The following is a 16,389-nucleotide window of genomic DNA, read 5'->3' on the forward strand; positions in this document are numbered from 1 at the left end:
CACTTTGTATTCTGGGACATGATAGCTGTTTAAGATGGAAACTATACCATCATTTATCAATTCACACACCCCCACTTGACCTTATCACATTGTTACCCTTTCTAAATGAAATACATTGTGCCGCCATTTTAGAGTCATGTAGTGCTAACGAGTACCCTGTCTCAGCATCTTAGAAAGCTGATTCTCCATTGGGTTGGTGGGATAGAAAACTGTGAACCTGTGTGCTGCTGACTTTACAACGGCACGTGTTTTATGCAACAGGCAACATGCTTTCATACGTGCAACATACCCTTGCTTTGCCTGGCCGGCCGTTGACAGGATTTTGTGGCTGGTTCTGTTGCCTGGCAGAAGTCGCACAACATATTCACCGTTTTGTTGGAGGTAAACGGCCACTTCCACTGTGCAGTGTTCGTCCCTGCTCCATAGCCAAGGACTCATAATGGTGGCGACTGGGCTCTCTGACGTGTTCAGCAGCAGGAAATGACCTGTGGGGGAAAAGGAATTCAGGTTTACTTTAGGGCGAGTTTTTGAATACATGCAGTGCCCTCCAGTTGCCCTGTGTCCCTGGGTAGGTTAGCCTTTCTTTCTTCTACCATTGCATTCTGGAACTTGTAGTTCAAAGTCTATACATGGAAAAGCTATACCTATGAGTAGCAGAATGGAAAGAATACAATCAGGATTCGGTGACCTACTGGACCTGACTGGAACACCTGAGAGTTCTCAAACATACAGGAAAGGAGGACGACATGACTCTATGGTACTGACACATCACTTTCTGTTTCAAACCAGTGGTATGAGATGCTTACATGCAGTTTGTTCAATTCAAGTTAAACAAGAATACAACTACCAGAATGCATTAGCTTATTGCATGAAAGACGAGGACTGCAAAAGTTGTGTCTGCATGGCAGGGAGTCTTCTGGCCAGTCTACATACATGACAGAAACACACCACACTGTTTTTCTGTTAAATGTTGCATTATAGAATGTTAGCATAACAGTACAGTTGCATAGCTTTATGCATACATGCATCAAGGCCACGTTTCTTTCTTTGCACACTGGCTCTTGCTGTATTGTTGTTACAATGATACATCACTTCTAATGGCATTGGGGGTGCTGGTGTGCAGGCTATAGATGAATATTTACCTACAGCTATTTCATTTACTCCCCAGCCACTCATAGACCAGACTTGGAATCAGTCTGTATGAATTGGGAGGGGTACATGCCCGTGTATGCCTGGATTACTAACTGGTAATCGTTAGTTCTCCGATTCGTCCTTCCTTCCTCCTCAAAGTCTTTGCTTTCAAAAGGTGAGCCCACTGCCCAAACAAACATAAATACATAATAAATCCAAGGTAAGTGTTCCCTAAGCTTTCCCTTCTCTGGGAGGGGACATTGAAGGTCACCATCACCACATTCCTCCAGTGCCATTGCCCAAGCACACAGCGAACACAGAATGATTGTTGTCTATGAGTAAAACAAGGAGGGTTTTAAGGAATGGGATGAGGAGGAAAGAATGTGATTTATAAGTAACACCAGTGAGTAATCGAGGCGCTACCTATTCATTCATGAATATGTCTCAGTAATACGTGAATGAAAATACAGCGGGAGCGGCTTGTATTCTATTCCATTTGCATGGCAGAAATCAAAACTCTTAAAAAAAAAACAATGGACAATGGACCTTGTTTGGATTTTTCCAAAGGATTCGAAAAGGAACATCTGAAAAACTCGCCAGAGCTACGTATGTGAGTCAATATCAAAGGCACCTTCCTCTTCTGTAAAACAAACTGCAGATCTCAGCACTGAGGTCCCTCTAACACACAAACAGCATAGATAAAAAAAATATGACTATAACATGGCATCAATAATAAGGACATACAATTAATTTGGTAAAAATATAGGTCTTCATAAGTTTTCATGTCATCTGTGTGCAGTGGCCATGCTCATCATCTCTATATCGACCCAGTATATATGCTGACAAATTGAGCGCTATATATTCTGTACATTTCCCAGATAGAAATGTATATGACTATCAGCATGCATGACATCCAAAACTGTACCATAACTGTGGCACCATATTTAGTACTAAGAGAAATCACTCTGTACGACAAATAAATCGAAGAGGGACCTAATGTCATTACCCTGGACCTTTGGTCCACCATAAAAGAAAGGAACATCACACATCATCACATCTGCGCTGAAAACAGGAAATCAGGAGAAATCATGTGAAATCATGAGTCACAGCCACATGTCAACAAAAGGTGATCTCTCAACAGCTTATGAGACTCTTGCTCGTATTTGAAAGTCTCTGGAAGACAGGTAACATTGCGAAGAAGAGTAGCTGTATTGGTCAAGGAGCAGTAGGTATTCTATTCATGAACTTCTCTGCCTTAGGACATTGATGAAAAGGGTGATGCGAAACCGCTTCCAGAAAGTAATACTGTACTAAGAAGGTCTGCCCTCTGCCTGAGGAGGACATCAGACACAGCGAGATGAGGTAGCTCTGTTCAGCATTGTAAATCATAGCACAAATGTATCCTCCCCTTGTATAGGCGGGAACAAGCGGAAACCAAGTGCCTCCCTGCCTCTTCCACAATGGTACCAACAAACAATCAAGGACCATTTGACTAAGGCCAGGCTGCTTGGTGGAGCATTCACTCCCATGAGGCTGTACGCATAAATGGGGGAGAAATGCTCATTATTGCGGTCTCTGAAGTGGTGGGGCATATCGACAGCCCAAATGTCCCTTGGAAGAATGCACCATGCACTCCCTCCCTCTGCAGGGGGACATGTCTGTCAAATGACCTCACCCTGGCAGTGGAGCATAAATGCACGATGGACGTAAGTTATCTTTGAACATTTGCGTTCCTGAAATTGGTGAAAGAAACAATCAAATGACTCAGAGGCGGCAACAATCCAACACAAGTAGAGAATCACTGACACCTACAAGAAAGGCAGCCTCCTTGAAAGGCCCCAGCAGATGTCCTCTGACAAGCTATAGACTCTTAGAAAACCAAGCAAACTAATGGCCACGTTCAGTTCCCAAAGATTCAGAAATCAGCTTGGCCAGATTTCTGAATCCAGAGCCTTTGGGTTTAGAGTCCAATGCCCTGGATGACCCTAAAATAATTCCACAGTCAGGAAGAGAAGGAGTAACAACGGAACATCTCCCTTTCAAAACAAGCTTGGAAACACAATCCTCACCAATATTCTCCAAAATAGGGTTGGTTAGTGCTCCAAACCATAAAACAAGGAGGACCCAGTCTCTTGCTATCACTCCCCTGCAGGTCAAACACAGTATACAAATTAGCCTACAAAAATATCCTGGGTGTCCCACCCCTTATGAGTTCTCCAGACTTCCAAGCACCTAAAATTGCCTTCCTTGGTAAAGAAAAGGGTAAACATTTACCCTCCAGTCTAGCCAACAGAACACAGTCGTCCTTTCACTGGTGGAATCTGAGAAAGAAAGACGAGAGGAGAACCGGTACACCATCTAGATCTATGAAAGGATAAAAGGCAGATATTGTTCTGTAGCAACCCAATGTTCTAACCATTTGCTAGAAGCAGAACAGCTGATAATAAGCTAGTGTCTGAGAAGGCAAGCCTTGAAAGAGACCTGCTACTGAGGCAAAGCATGCATCAGTAGAAGCTGCTGAGCACTGTGTTAATCAAAGATAATTCCTTCAAAGAAATGCCCTAGAGAACCCACAACAAAGGAAACAAATGGAACTGAAGATGATGCCAAGCTCAATTGGGGGAAATGCTGATCTATCCTTTCTTAATGGGCAGACTATAAAACATGAGCCGACCATTCACCCAACAACATGAGTGTCCCCCAGATGCCATAATGATGTAATCAAAATGAATACAGATGTCACCTTAAGAAACAGGAAATACAGACATGGGCGTGCTTTTAGGGGAGGACAAGGTTGTTTGCCCCCCCCAAACATTCCTGACACACCATTTTATCCCCATCATTTGGCAGGGGCCCATTTCCTTTAGATGTGATGCCCCCCCGACCAACATTTTCAGCAGAATTACTCCACTGATTCCAGAAGACACACACATCTGTCAACATTATCAAACGACTACTGAAGTAGAAGATCTTCACCACACCTGCTGGAGAGTGGTGAGAACGGGGATGCAGCTGTGACCCTCCCAACCCTCCTACTCAGCAGATGCCTTGATCCTATAATAACAAAATCATTTTTATGTAGAGATTCATAGAAGCAATCTTGTCAAAGGTACTTGCATCAATAATGCCAATGGCACGAAGGGCAGAGACAGCCCTGCTTCTACATGCACCTGTGTCTTGCCGGCCAAACACATATTTCAGGGGGCAAATTCCCATCTCGCTAAGCTAGCCTGTTGGCTTTAGGGAAGGATGAACAGGTTATGTGAACATGTCTTGAAGGTACATCTTTACTGTTCGAAAACGGGCAGATAAAAGAATATCTACTAACCAAATAATATCACTAACAGTACAAGCAGGATCAACTCTCTAGAATCCATCATCTGGTAACTTCATAGCCTTCCTAGATTGCTAGAGGCCAGGACCCAGTCAATGTGTTACAAGCCAGTGGAAGGGCAGACTGGAGTCTGGTACCCTAAACTGAAAAGTAAAACTGTGGGATCAGTTGTAACCCTCAAGTATTTATCAAGCTGCACACCCGTTTGCATTGTCATGACTTCAACAAAGGAGAAAACGGGACCCGGTCTGGAAATAAGAGTACCCCATCTGAGGCAGCTACATGATTTTCTGTAATCGGGGATGACCCATTGGCATATTCTACTGATTCCATCTGCTGGGTGCCCTCAGTGATCCACAGTGCAAGAGGATGGTTCTCTCCACATTCAACTGGTTTAGTGAACCTCCAGGTAACTAATTGCTTCCTCACATGTTTTGGATTGACAATCACCACCAGGAGATCTCTGTTTTAGCTCAGGGTGTGGCCATATAACCGTGGCCATATAACCTCCTGTTTTCAACAGTAATTGTAATTTCGGAGCAGCCAAATATTGCATTCTTTTTCCCAGTAGTAGAGGATGCCACATGAACGATTCGGCTGGCCCACCAAACCCCTTCCATTCTTTGCTTTGTGTACCAAGAGGAAGAGAGGCCATGGTGCTGAAAGCTCAACTGTAACACACCTCCATTCTACACAACCCAGAGGCTAAGTCTGCCAGATAGCAGAATGGAGCAATGACAACAACTATGCAAATATGTTCACTGCCAGCCTCAGCCAGGTGCTATTAGGAGTTGCCAAGGAGTGGAGAGGTACTGGGAGACACATTAAGTTGGGTTTCTGAGGCTCTTGGGAAGGCAGAGGAATCAATACCACCTTCTCTCCCTGGAACGCATCAGCATTGTTGGTCTTCCTACCCCTAAACCTGGGGTTGGGATTAGGAGTGGGTGCTGGGGTGAAGATAGAGAACAGGACAAATAGAGAAACTGAGTGTCCAGTGCTCAACCTTACCATTTCTTTTAGACAACTCCCTTGAATCTGCCTGTTCAAGTGAGGGACTGCAGAGCTTTGACTCCCACTGGGCTTAAAATCCCATTTTAGGTCTGTCTTATGCTGGGTCACAAAGCTGAGTTGTATCCACAGAGAGGCATAGAACAGAATAATAATTCTAATAGGATTTATCTGGGGTTGTACATGTATCCTGGCCAAAAGAAAAGGGGATAAGCAAGCCAAGAGTACCTCATTACATCTGTTGAATATGCAAAAGAAGAATAGTCTTTAGGGTAACTCAGTCGCTTTAGTTGCAGCCTCCTGTACTTTTTGTAGCTATAATTGTATTTGTAATTGGTTATTTATAACGTGCCTAATACCCAGAGGTTTCTAAGCGCGGACCCGGGGGTCGAACCCAGGGGCTCCACGTTGTCTTGCTTCCAATGCGAGCACATTGCCCCTGAGCTATACTACAGAGATGACCTGTGGATTCTAGGATGTTCTCTCCATGCAAGAGAGCTGCTTCCTCCCCTCCAAATGGCTCAAATGTGTAACTGTCCAACATTATTACTAAATACACTGTACAACTTCCCTTAAATGCTCTCCTTCTCTGTCTCCAAACACCCACCCCTACGCATTCGTTGCATTGTCTTTTATACACTTGGGTTCCCACACACTGGGTTGGGCTTCTCTCATGGACCAATGTCTGCTTAGGTTTGCTTGTTGGGAAGTGCACATTACAATTTTGCATGTCTCCATTGTTCCACAGACCAAGCCTCTAAAAGGTTGGCCCGCCAACTTGCTTTGGAAAATGATCCATGTACCTGTGTGTGAACTCCACGATTCACGTGCCGAGCCAACTAAGTGGCTGAGTTTGCTCTATCTCAGACAGGCCTCCACGCAGTAACTATGAGCCCCAGAAATGTTCCTTCTATGGGGTTGTATATAAACATGAGAGAAATAACCCATGCACAATGCAGAACTGGGTAATATGACAAAACACAGAGGTTGTTCCCATTGGGTCTATTTAAAATACTTAATTACCTATTTATGTACTGCAATTTATTTGCAAATTTCATTATTCAAATTTGTTATGCCAAATTAATTGAACCTTATTCCTTCAATCAGGCCAAAGGTGTGGTGATGCAAATCATTGAACTGTAAAAACCATTTATTGAATAATATTTTTTAAAAAACTATTGAATATATATATATGTACATATTGCAGTCTCCCGTGATGATTAAAAAAACAAAGTAGATAGACAAATTAAACACATACAAACATGAGAATACATTAGAAAAAGCAAAAATGATAAATCATATATGTGCAAAAAATCACAAGGTCATACATTTGTCAGATAGATAATCTGTAGTCAGGAAACAGTTGCTAGTTAGTCCATTTGGCAGAACTCATTGGTCTTGGAAAGATCCATAGGTTCTTCAAAGTTAGTAATCCATAGTAAAAAAAAATGATTCCTATTTATTTGATGAATAAAGCTCATCGGTCTTAACAATAGACAAATGGTGCAGTGATGGTTCACCAAATTTGTATGTAATGCCTTCATCAGGACCAACAACAAGTGCATTGCTAAGTCTGTACAGAAAGTTTTGCATGAACTGCCAGACTAATGTCTCTTTATGGAATAATGTTCCTTTAAGTGGACGATATATTCAGGGGGTTTCACTAGTTTCTTATGGATTGTCAATCAATAAATATCTTTAGATGTATCCTCACCGTATTTGTCTGTGGGCATAGAAACAAAAGTTTCATTATGTAGAGTAAAATGTAGTCTACACAAATGTAAACGATAGTTGTCCACCTACTTGTGAGTGCGGTCTAGTGTGCTTCAAATTTATCATCCATAGAGAGATGGCGAGGGAGTGTAGACTCGACCTGAGGATTTCTAAAGTAAAAATCATTTGGCTAATGTTAAAAAAGTGGAAGTACTCAAACATGTAGTCCAAGTCAAGTAAATGCAATAGGGCGCCAAGGCGTTCGGGTCGGCCCTTTTAGGATGGCATCATATCACTTACTTGTAGTGGAACAGTCTCCGGATCATAGTTGTGAGATCAATGATAGTGGGGATCGTGAGAACAATGGCATCCACTGTAAGCCCAATTGTACGTGTCTAATTGATGATGTCATAACGTGGCCAATGTGATGACGTGTGGCATCACGCAAAGCACCCACAGTCCCAATGTATATATACAAAGTATTGTAATGTTGGTTCTGTGTGAGGTAGCAAGGTTTCCTATTAGGAATATTGCACTCTACTGCATGTGTCAATCATATCATACAAGCATACCCAGTGGGTAGACAAAGTCTGATTTGCATATGTCCTTTCCCCTTTTGTAATGGCTTGGCAGGCAATGGACGATGGTCTGGAGCGTTCCCCAGAGCAATGCCAGACGTTACTATTAATTCTAAACACTCCAGACATCGCCTCTTTTGTTTTGCATTAGTCACTGTGAGTGGAATGGGTATACCCAGATGGGGGTCCCATTCCTGCTGGGCCCAGAGACCAAAACTACTCAACACTGATGAGGCCAAATGAGGCCGAAACATGTCTTGGGATTCTTGTGGTCTCATGAAGTAGGGATGTAACCATGCAGTTCAGGCCTGACTGCCCATTTTGTGGTGGGACCAAGCCTGATTTGCATATGGACTTTCCCCTTTTGTAATGGCTTGGCATGCGAAGAACAATGGTCTGGAGAGTTGCCCAGAGCAGTGCCAGAGGTTAAGATTAATTCTAAACCCTCCAGCCATCACTTCTTTTGTTTTGCTACATGTATAGGTCTGCCAGGCCAGAGGCAAAACCTACCCCACTGCTGTTCCCTTGATTTGATGAAAAAATCTATTATTAAATTGGCAGTAGTTTTCCAATGCAAGTGTCATCATTTCAATAATGAAATCATATGGGGTGTTGCTGTCTGTGGCTAAATTGTGTAAGGTGTCCCAAATAAAGTCAATTGCCTCTTGTTGAGGAATATTCCTATATAGAGCCTGGGTGTCCATAGTGATAAGTAGTCCCAGATGATCGTCAAATTCAATATTTCCAAAGATATTAATCACATGTCTGGAGTCTTGAAGGTACGTGGCAGTTTTTTGCCCCAGTGTTTGTAGAAAATGGTCTACAAATTTGCAGATGGGTTCCAAAATGGAAGAATTGCCTCATTTCAACTGAGTACAAAACCAGTTAGGTAGGTATTAGGTATGAATAAGATTACCTTTGTGAGAAAGGATAGCTCCTAAGGAGTAAAAGGATTACTAAGTGACCTATGTGAGAGACTAAAGATTAGAGTGTCTGTGTTTACCTCGGGTATGCCCGTCTCCAAGATTTTGCACATTCCTGTTGACCCTTGGTTTGGGTAGTTCTGGGCTTGGGTATCTCGCCCCCTTCCCCTTCGATGTCCTCTTCCTAAAAAAGCTCATCTAGCAGAAACATTTGTGACAACCCTCATGTTATATTGTTCCTTGTTGTTTGAATCACTTCCAGAGGAGTTTGAGAAGGTCGCCCATCTATGTATCTATGGGCATCTATATTTTGCAGGGGAAGAATCCAGTTCTTGAGCTTAGTTGTTGTTGAAAAAAGTCTTCTGGTAGATATGAGTATATGGTTTCAGTTTTAAACTCCTAATATCTTTTGGAAATTTGTTATCTTTGTTCCTGATGGTAGATGTTTTAAACTCTTCAATCAATTTATTCATTTCAATTAATTTATCTGTAGCATTTTAATAGTGTTATTATTCAAAAACTGTATTTCAGTCTCATACAATTTGTTCTGGATTTGCTGGCTGACTTTTTGTGCTGTGGTTATGGTTAGTACCATCAAGTCCCATCTGCACTTCATGGCAATGTTATCACATTTTTCTTGTAGTGCAAGGGTGTGGAAGGAGGAGATTTAACACAAAGGTGTCCTATTTCTGCTTATAGACCTTTATTATGGAAAATGGAAAAGGAGTCCTTGCTATCCCTAACATCTAAGTGGGGTTTCTCTGCCTCAAAATTAATATTAAAAGGATCTGTCAAGATGTCCTTCAAAGAAAAAACCAACACCCTGGTTCAAAACCTACTTCTATCCCTCACAATATGAACCTAAAGAATAAACCAAATCAAAGTTACTTCTTTTAGGAGAGTTGCTACTTTCTCCAGTTTCTGGATTGTTACCTAACCAAAATGTTCCTTCAAACATAAACACCAGGGGGAATGACTACCTTCCCCTAATTTGAAGGTTTTAGAACAGTGTATACAATGTTTTCTCCAGGGAAATGGCTCCCTTCTCTTGGTGCGGTTCTGTACAAGTCCCAAAAGAACCACAGGGAATAACTTTCTTCCATGGTATGTCTTGATATACTGTCCAAAAATCCCAGGTGTAATGACTCCCTTCCCCTGGCATTGTCAATTTGACTTTTATCTCAGGACCAAGAGAATGCCTCCCTTCTCTTGGTCTTGTCTTGATAGACCAAAGCCAGGGAGAATGGCTCTCTTCCCCTGGCATTGCTCTGCTTCTGCTTTCTTACCAGGAGAATGACTCCCTTCTGGTATCCTTTGACAGTCAGAAAGTTCGGATAGATATATTTTGTCTTTGTAACTTGCTTTAATGTCCCTTTGTTGGGGTCCCAGACCCATCTTCTATCACCAGTGCTTTCCGCGTCCCCGCTGATTGCAATGGACACGGTCACAGACACTTCCCTGGTGGACAGTGGGCTCTTCCTCACTGCAATTGTGGAAAGGGTCCCTGACTGTTCCCTGGTGGCCAGTGGGTGCTTCTCTCCCACTGTGATTGTGGTCAGGGTTCCAGACTCTTCCCTGGTGGCCAGTGGACTTATCTCTACCACTGTATTGAGGGTGACTCCCTGTGATGAATGCCTGGTTCTGCTTTGGGTCCTAGACCGTTATCTTGCTTGTGTTCCAACTCTTTCTTTCCTCCCCTCTTCACTGGGCCCCCTTAGTTCACTCTCCTGTCAAGTACTGCCATAAGGAGTTTTACTCATATCATGAAGTTAGTTAACTTGCACTCAGTATTGCCATTGAACTTGTATTTACTTAACTTTTATGCCACTACCGGTTCCTGTGTTACACACGTTATCTCTTCTAGCTTTGTGGTGCTCTGCCAGTTCTTACTAGGGTCTTTCTTTGTTCGGGAGCGTTGCACAGGAATCCCTTGTCCCTGGGGCTCCTGCTCCAGGTTCTTAGTTCCTGCTTGTCAGGCTAGCGGTGTAGGTGCTGTTGCAGTACCAGGCGGTCGACCTTCTCCAGGTTGAGCCACCGCTTCTTAGCTTCCAGCCACATTCCCGACCAGCTCCACACCACCAGGAAAAGGATTCTCATGCCCTGGTTCTTGTCTCGAGCAGATGACTGCTATCGGCTTCCCCGAAGCGCTGTCTGCTCCACCTTTGATTCTCCTAGGCTGGACTGTCTCCCGTGCTGCTTTCCTTCTTGGCTGGACTACATCCAGGATGGTTCTCTCTCTCACTGAGTCTGTCATATGTTTTTATGTTGTTTTGGTGACCACTTCCCGGCTGAGCATGAGAATGCTTTCTCTCATTCCATGAGTCACTCTTCATGGCCCACTGGGGCCATCTTTTCTCCATTCTTCGATTGGGGTTGACATTTGCTTTTCGGATGGTCTTCTTCATCTAAATTGGTGAAACTGATGTGATATTGCAAAAGCACTTGGTTGTGTCAGTTAGAGGGGTGGGTATGAAGCAGTACTAGAGGTTTCGGGTAGATTTGGGTGCTTTGCTGTCTATCACCCAAGAGGCCATCCTTATCCCCAGAAGAGGAGTCCCTCCCCAGGACGTCCCCCTGCATTAAACCACCACTAAGGAGACTATTGTGTAGCGGCCTGACCTCCCTAGTCTCATAAGAAGGGGATCCCCCCCAGAGGGGAAGTGACGACACCTAGTGAATCATCGCTGTAGTCATTGTCATCCAAAAAGAGGCAAGGCTAATTTTTTACTACAAGGCTACAAGGCTTGCCAGAAAGATATTGGCTTGTAAATATTGCAGCAGAAAACGTGCAGGCATTTTTGTGTAGAAACAATTCTTTTTAATTTTGATTAGTTCATTATTCATTGTTTGGGTAACCAAACCTTGATTATCCCCAGTGGTGTTGAGCAGAGAGGAGCCCTGGATTAGTTCCTGAATGAGTTATTCACTGTCATTTAGGGGCCGATTCATGGAACAAACGTGCGCCAAAAATCTTCGCGCAAGCAGGCGCAAGCAGGCAATTCATGGATTCATGGAAGTCCCTGCGCGTGTTCACCTCGGGATGTGCGCCAAACCCGTGCATGCCGCACAAGTCACTGCAACATCCCGAAAGGCGTGCGCGACGCGCACAGTGAAAGCGCACAACCTCGGCGCATACACCAGAAAGTGGGCGGGACACGGGGCGTAACGCGCGGAATGGGGAACAACGCGCGAAAATAAGGGCGTAACTGGGGATGTACTGCAGAGAAGCAGACGGAACGCCCACACGCACTCGAACCAAACCACACGTATTCATGGAATCGAATAGGGCAAAGCCACGCACAGCCAAAGACACGCACAAGCTGAAACACGTCCGCCACGCAGGCGGTAGAGTCCCAGCGCATCACAAAAGTGGCAACATACAGCAATTGGGCCTGTGCGAGTGGGGCACGTGTATTGCGGGGGTGCGCGGGAAGCAACACACGCGATCGAGCGGGGTACGTGTATTTCGGGGGCGCGCGGGAAGTTACACACACGATTGAGCGGGGTACGTGTATTTCGGGGTGCGCGGGACGTTACACACGCGTTTGAGCGGGGTACGTGTATTTCGGGGGTGCGCGGGAAGTTAAATACGCGATTGAGCGGGGTACGTGTATTTCGGGGGTGCGCGGGAAGTTACACATGCGATTGAGCGAGGAACGTGTATTTCGGGGGTGCGCGGGAAGTTACACACGCGATTGAGCGGGGTACGTGTATTTCGGGGGTGCGCGGGAAGTTAGATACGCGATTGAGTGGGGTACGTGTATTTCGGTGGTGCGCGGGATGTTACACACGCGATTGAGCGAGGTACGTGTATTTCGGGGGTGCGCGGGAAGTTACACACGCGATTGAGCGGGATACGTGTATTTCGGGGGTGCGCGGGAAGTTACACACGCGATTGAGCGGGGTACGTGTATTTCGGGGGTGCGCGGGAAGTTACACACACGATTGAGCGGGGTACGTGTATTTCGGGGGTGCGCGGGAAGTCACACACGCGATCTCATCAGGGTACATGTATTTCAGGGTGCGGGGGAAGTATCCCACGCAACATCAGAAGGGTACGTGTATTCCAGGGGTGCGCGGGAAGTTCCACACGCAATTCCATCAGGGTAAGTGTATTACAGGGGTGCGCGGGAAGTTCCACACGCGATCTCATCAGGGTACGTGTATTACAGGGGTGCGCGGGGAGCAGCACATGTGAATTGCACGTGTGGGTCCTCCCAGGTGTTCCCTCTACACCCTCCACGGCCCCTGCAGGTGGCTCACACCACAGGGGCCTACCCAGCACATGTCCTGCAGGCACCCCATCCACCATGGCCATGCCCACCAGCCAACCCACATGTAAACTTGCACTACTGCCCACCAACGCATGTCCCCCTGCACCCCCAGCCACCAGGGGCACCCTCCACCAGGCCCCCACCCATGTCTCCCACCACCCCCACCCCCCAGCAGTGCAGGGGCACCCACCACCAGGCCCCCACCCATGTCTCCCAGCACCCCCACCCCCCAGCCACCAGGGGCAGCCTCCACCAGGCCCCCACCCATGTCTCCAGGGGCAGCCTCCACCAGGCCCCCACCCATGTCTCCCAGCACCCCCACCCCCCAGCCACCAGGGGCACCCACCACCAGGCCCCCGCCCATGTCTCCCAGCACCCCCACCCCCCAGCCACCAGGGGCAGCCTCCACCAGGCCACCACCCATGTCTCCCACCACCCCCACCCCCCAGTCACCAGGGGCAGCCTCCACCAGGCCCCCACCCATGTCTCCCAGCACTCCCACCCCCCAGCCACCAGGGGCAGCCTCCACCAGGTCCCCACCCATGTCTCCCACCACCCCCACCCCCCAGCACTGTGGGGCACCTGCCAGCAGGCCCCCACCCATGTCCAACTCATGTTCCCCACCACCCCCACCCCCCAGCCACCAGGGACAGCCTCCACCAGGCCCCACCCATGTCTCCCACCACCCCCACCCCCCAGCAGTGCAGGAGCAGCCTCCACCAGGCCCCCACCCATGTCTCCCAGCACCCCCACCCCCCAGCCACCAGGGGCACCCACCACCAGGCCCCCACCCATGTCTCCCACCACCCCCACCCCCCAGCAGTGCAGGGGCAGCCTCCACCAGGCCCCCACCCATGTCTCCCACCACCCCCACCCCCCAGCCACCAGGGGCAGCCTCCACCAGGCCCCCACCCATGTCTCCCACCACCCCCAACCCCCAGCACTGTGGGGCACCTGCCAGCAGGCCCCCACCCATGTCCAACTCATGTTCCCCACCACCCCCAACCCCCAGCCACCAGGGGCAGCCTCCACCAGGCCCCCACCCATGTCTCCCACCAACCCAACCTCCCAGTCACCAGGGGCAGCCTCCACCAGGCCCCCACCCATGTCTCCCAGCACCCACATCCCCACCCCCCAGGGGCAGCCTCCACCAGGCCCCCACCCATGTCTCCCACATCTCCCCCCCCAGCCACCAGGGGCAGCCTCCACCAGGCCCCCACCCATGTCTCCCACCACCCCCACCCCCATCAGTGCAGGAGCAGCCACCACAAGGCCCCCACCCATGTCTCCCAGCACCCCCACCGCCCAGCCACCAGGATCACCCACCACCAGGCCCCCACCCATGTCTACCACCACCCCCACCCCCCAGCAGTGCAGGGGCAGCCTCCACCAGGCCCCCATCCATGTCTCCCGGCACCCCACCCCCACCCCCCCAGGGGCAGCCTCCACCAGGCCCCCACCCATATCTCCCACCACCCCCACCCCCCAGCCACCAGGGGCAGCCTCCACAAGGCCCCCACCCATTTCTCCCAGCACCCCCACCCCCCAGCCACCAGGGGCACCCACCACCAGGCCCCCTCCCATGTCTCTCAGCACCCGCACCCCCCAGCCACCAGGGGCAGCCTCCACCAGGCCCCCACCCATGTCTCCCACCACCCCCTCCCCCCAGCAGTGCAGGGGCAGCCTCCACCAGGCCCCCACCCATGTCTCCCAGCACCCCCCAGGGGCAGCCTCCACCAGGCCCCCACCCATGTCTCCCAGCACCTCCACCCCGCAGCAGTGCAGGGGCCCCCACCACCAGGCCCCCACCCATGTCTCCCAGCACCCCCACTCCCCAGCCACCAGGGGCACCCACCACTAGGCCCCCACCCATGTCTCCAAGCACCCCCACCCCCCAGCCACCAGGGGCAGCCTCCACCAGGCCCCCGCCCATGTCTCCCACCACCCCCACCCCCCAGCAGTGCAGGGGCAGCCTCCACCAGGCCCCCACCCATGTCTCCCACCACCCCCACCCCCCAGCACTGTGGGGCACCTGCCAGCAGGCCCCCACCCATGTCCAACTCATGTGCCCCACCACCCCCACTCCCCAGCCACCAGGGGCAGCCTCCACCAGGCCCCCACCCATGTCTCCCACCACCCCCACCCCCCAGCAGTGCAGGAGCAGCCTCCACCAGGCCCCCACCCATGTCTCCCAGCACCCCACCCCCCAGCCACCAGGGGCACCCACCACCAGGCCCCCACCCATGTCTCCCAGCACCCCCACCCCCCAGCCACCAGGGGCAGCCTCCACCAGGCCCCCACCCATGTCTCCCACCACCCCACCCCCCAGCAGTGCAGGAGCAGCCTCCACCAGGCCCCCACCCATGTCTCCCAGCACCCCCACCCCCCAGCCACCAGGGGCACCCACCACCAGGCCCCCACCCATGTCTCTCAGCACCCGCACCACCCAGCCACCAGGGGCAGCCTCCACCAGGCCCCCACCCATGTCTCCCACCACCCCCACCCCCCAGCAGTGCAGGGGCAGCCTCCACCAGGCCCCCACCCATGTCTCCCAGCACCCCCACCCCCACCCCCCAGGGGCAGCCTCCACCAGGCCCCCACCCATGTCTCCCAGCACCCCCACCCCCCAGCAGTGCAGGGCAACCCACCACCAGGCCCCCACCCATGTCTCCCAGCACCCCCAATCCCCAGCCACCAGGGGCACCCACCACCAGGCCCCCACCCATGTCTCCAAGCACCCCCACCCCCCAGCCACCAGGGGCAGCCTCCACCAGGCCCCCGCCCATGTCTCCCACCACCCCCACCCCCCAGCAGTGCAGGGGCAGCCTCCACCAGGCCCCCACCCATGTCTCCCACCACCCCCACCCCCCAGCCACCAGGGGCAGCCTCCACCAGGCCCCCACCCATGTCTCCCACCACCCCCACCCCCAGCAGTGCAGGAGCAGCCTCCACCAGGCCCCCACCCATGTCTCCCAGCACCCCCACCCCCCAGCCACCAGGGGCACCCACCACCAGGCCCCCACCCATGTCTCCCAGCACCCCCACCCCCCAGCCACCAGGGGCAGCCTCCACCAGGCCCCCACCCATGTCTCCCACCACCCCCACCCCCAGCAGTGCAGGGGCAGCCTCCACCAGGCCCCCACGCATGTCTCCCAGCACCCCCACCCCGCACCCCCCAGGGGCAGCCTCCACCAGGCCCCCACCCATGTCTCCCACCACCCCCACCCCCCAGCCACCAGGGGCAGCCTCCACCAGGCCCCCACCCATGTCTCCCAGCACCCCCACCCCCCAGCAGTGCAGGGGCACCCACCACCAGGCCCCCACCCATGTCTCCCAGCACCCCCACCCCCCAGCCGCCAGGGGCACCCACCACCAGGCCCCCACCCATGTCTCCCAGCACCCCCACCCCCCAGCCACCAGGGGCAGCC

General features: G+C 50.6%; 1 protein-coding gene and 1 pseudogene across 1 annotated transcript in view; both read right to left on the reverse strand.

The window, feature by feature from the left end:
- ALK (ALK receptor tyrosine kinase) overlaps nt 1-16,389 on the reverse strand; it is a 3,554,133-nt gene that overhangs the window by 2,039,873 nt on the left and 1,497,871 nt on the right. The window contains exon 4 of the mRNA XM_069608653.1: nt 290-485. Coding sequence (XP_069464754.1) covers nt 290-485 — 196 coding nt within the window. The remainder of the gene's footprint in view (nt 1-289; nt 486-16,389) is intronic.
- LOC138468666 (U6 spliceosomal RNA) lies at nt 1,886-1,984 on the reverse strand (annotated as a pseudogene).

Source organism: Ambystoma mexicanum, chromosome 4q (assembly GCF_040938575.1).
Source record: "Ambystoma mexicanum isolate Mex_15411 chromosome 4q, UKY_AmexF1_1, whole genome shotgun sequence".
Taxonomy (NCBI): Eukaryota; Metazoa; Chordata; class Amphibia; order Caudata; family Ambystomatidae; genus Ambystoma; species Ambystoma mexicanum.